The 1,192-nt window shown below is 60.8% G+C and overlaps 1 protein-coding gene across 1 annotated transcript; it reads left to right on the plus strand.

The window, feature by feature from the left end:
- Nucleotides 1-539: 539 nt before the first annotated feature.
- On the plus strand, nt 540-1,049 carry EMIHUDRAFT_256254 (hypothetical protein; the record flags this gene model as incomplete). Its single annotated transcript, XM_005768499.1, has 1 exon — nt 540-1,049. The coding sequence occupies one exon, from the start codon at nt 540-542 to the stop codon at nt 1,047-1,049; it is 510 nt and encodes a 169-aa protein (XP_005768556.1).
- Between the last annotated feature and the right edge of the window lie 143 nt (nt 1,050-1,192).

Consider the following 1,192-nt stretch of genomic DNA (forward strand, 5'->3'; position numbering starts at 1 on the left):
AGTTACGTCCCGGGGATTGCAACACCAACACAGCCCGCGGCCAGCACAATCATGCATCGAAATCCTGCAAGTCTTCTGAATGAAAATCGCAGTATGGAAGAATACAAAAGACGGAGCAACGAGCGCCCTGGCGTGAGCCAAAGATACTCCAAAGGTGGGGACGCGCCTGTCCTTCGCTCCCCCAGCCCCAGCCCTACGTTGTCCGTTTTTTTTTGTTTTTCAGTGTATGTAGCTCTTACTAACACACCCGAGGTGGTCCACCCGAAGGTGCTGACAGGGTTTGCGATGAGGAGTGACCCGAAGGGTTTCTCGGGGTTAGTTTTTCTCTCTCTCAGTGTATGCAGCTGCTGACGGGGTTTGCGATGAGGAGTGACTCCGCGTTTTTTAGGTATGACTTGGTTCTTTTTGGTGTACTGTACCTGTGTTAGTGCTAGTGAAAAAGAAAGAAAGAAAATCGTGCGGGCGGGGGGTGGTTAATTCTTTTGTGACTGCCCGCCGAATTTCGGTGCCTCCGTACTCCGCCGCACGGATACACGTATATGACAGCCGCGCTCCTTCCCCGTGCGCCCTTCGGGGCGGTGGCCCGCCTCGCCTGGAGGCCGGCTGCTCCCAGCATGACCGCGCTCGCTGGCTCTTTTGCCGGCGCGGTCTCCTCCGACCTCGAGTCGCTCGAGCATTGTATCGTGCAGGCTGACGGCGAGGACGGCGTAAGGGAGTGTATTGAGCTATTTGACCTTGAGTCGGGCGGGGATGAGCCGCTCACGGCGCTCGAGCGTTGTATCATCGATGCCGATGGCGAAGGCGGTGTGGCCCTTTGCATTGAGCAGTACGACGCGGCGGCGGCGGAGGACGGGACTCAGGAGCTGAGCGGTGCAAGCCCTCTGGAGGAGTGCATTGTGCACGCGGACGGGGAGGACGGGGTCCGCGAATGCATGGAGCGATTTGACGCGCTGCAGGGCGGGGGAGACCCGCCCACGCCGCTGGAGCTGTGCATCCTCGCGGCCAAGAGCGAGGACGAGGTGCAGGAGTGCATGGAGCTGCTCGCATAGCACGCGAGGCTGTGGAGCAGGCCTCCGTGCAGTGCAGGGCGGCTGAGCACGCCGCTGCTCCAGCGCGCTGGAGGCGGCACGTTGCGGCGACGCGCATGCGTGTGTGTGCTCCTGCTTGCTGGCCCGGTGTGTCGCGGTGAAAG

Source organism: Emiliania huxleyi (assembly GCF_000372725.1).
Source record: "Emiliania huxleyi CCMP1516 unplaced genomic scaffold EMIHUscaffold_4550, whole genome shotgun sequence".
In the NCBI taxonomy this organism is placed as follows: domain Eukaryota; phylum Haptophyta; order Isochrysidales; family Noelaerhabdaceae; genus Emiliania; species Emiliania huxleyi.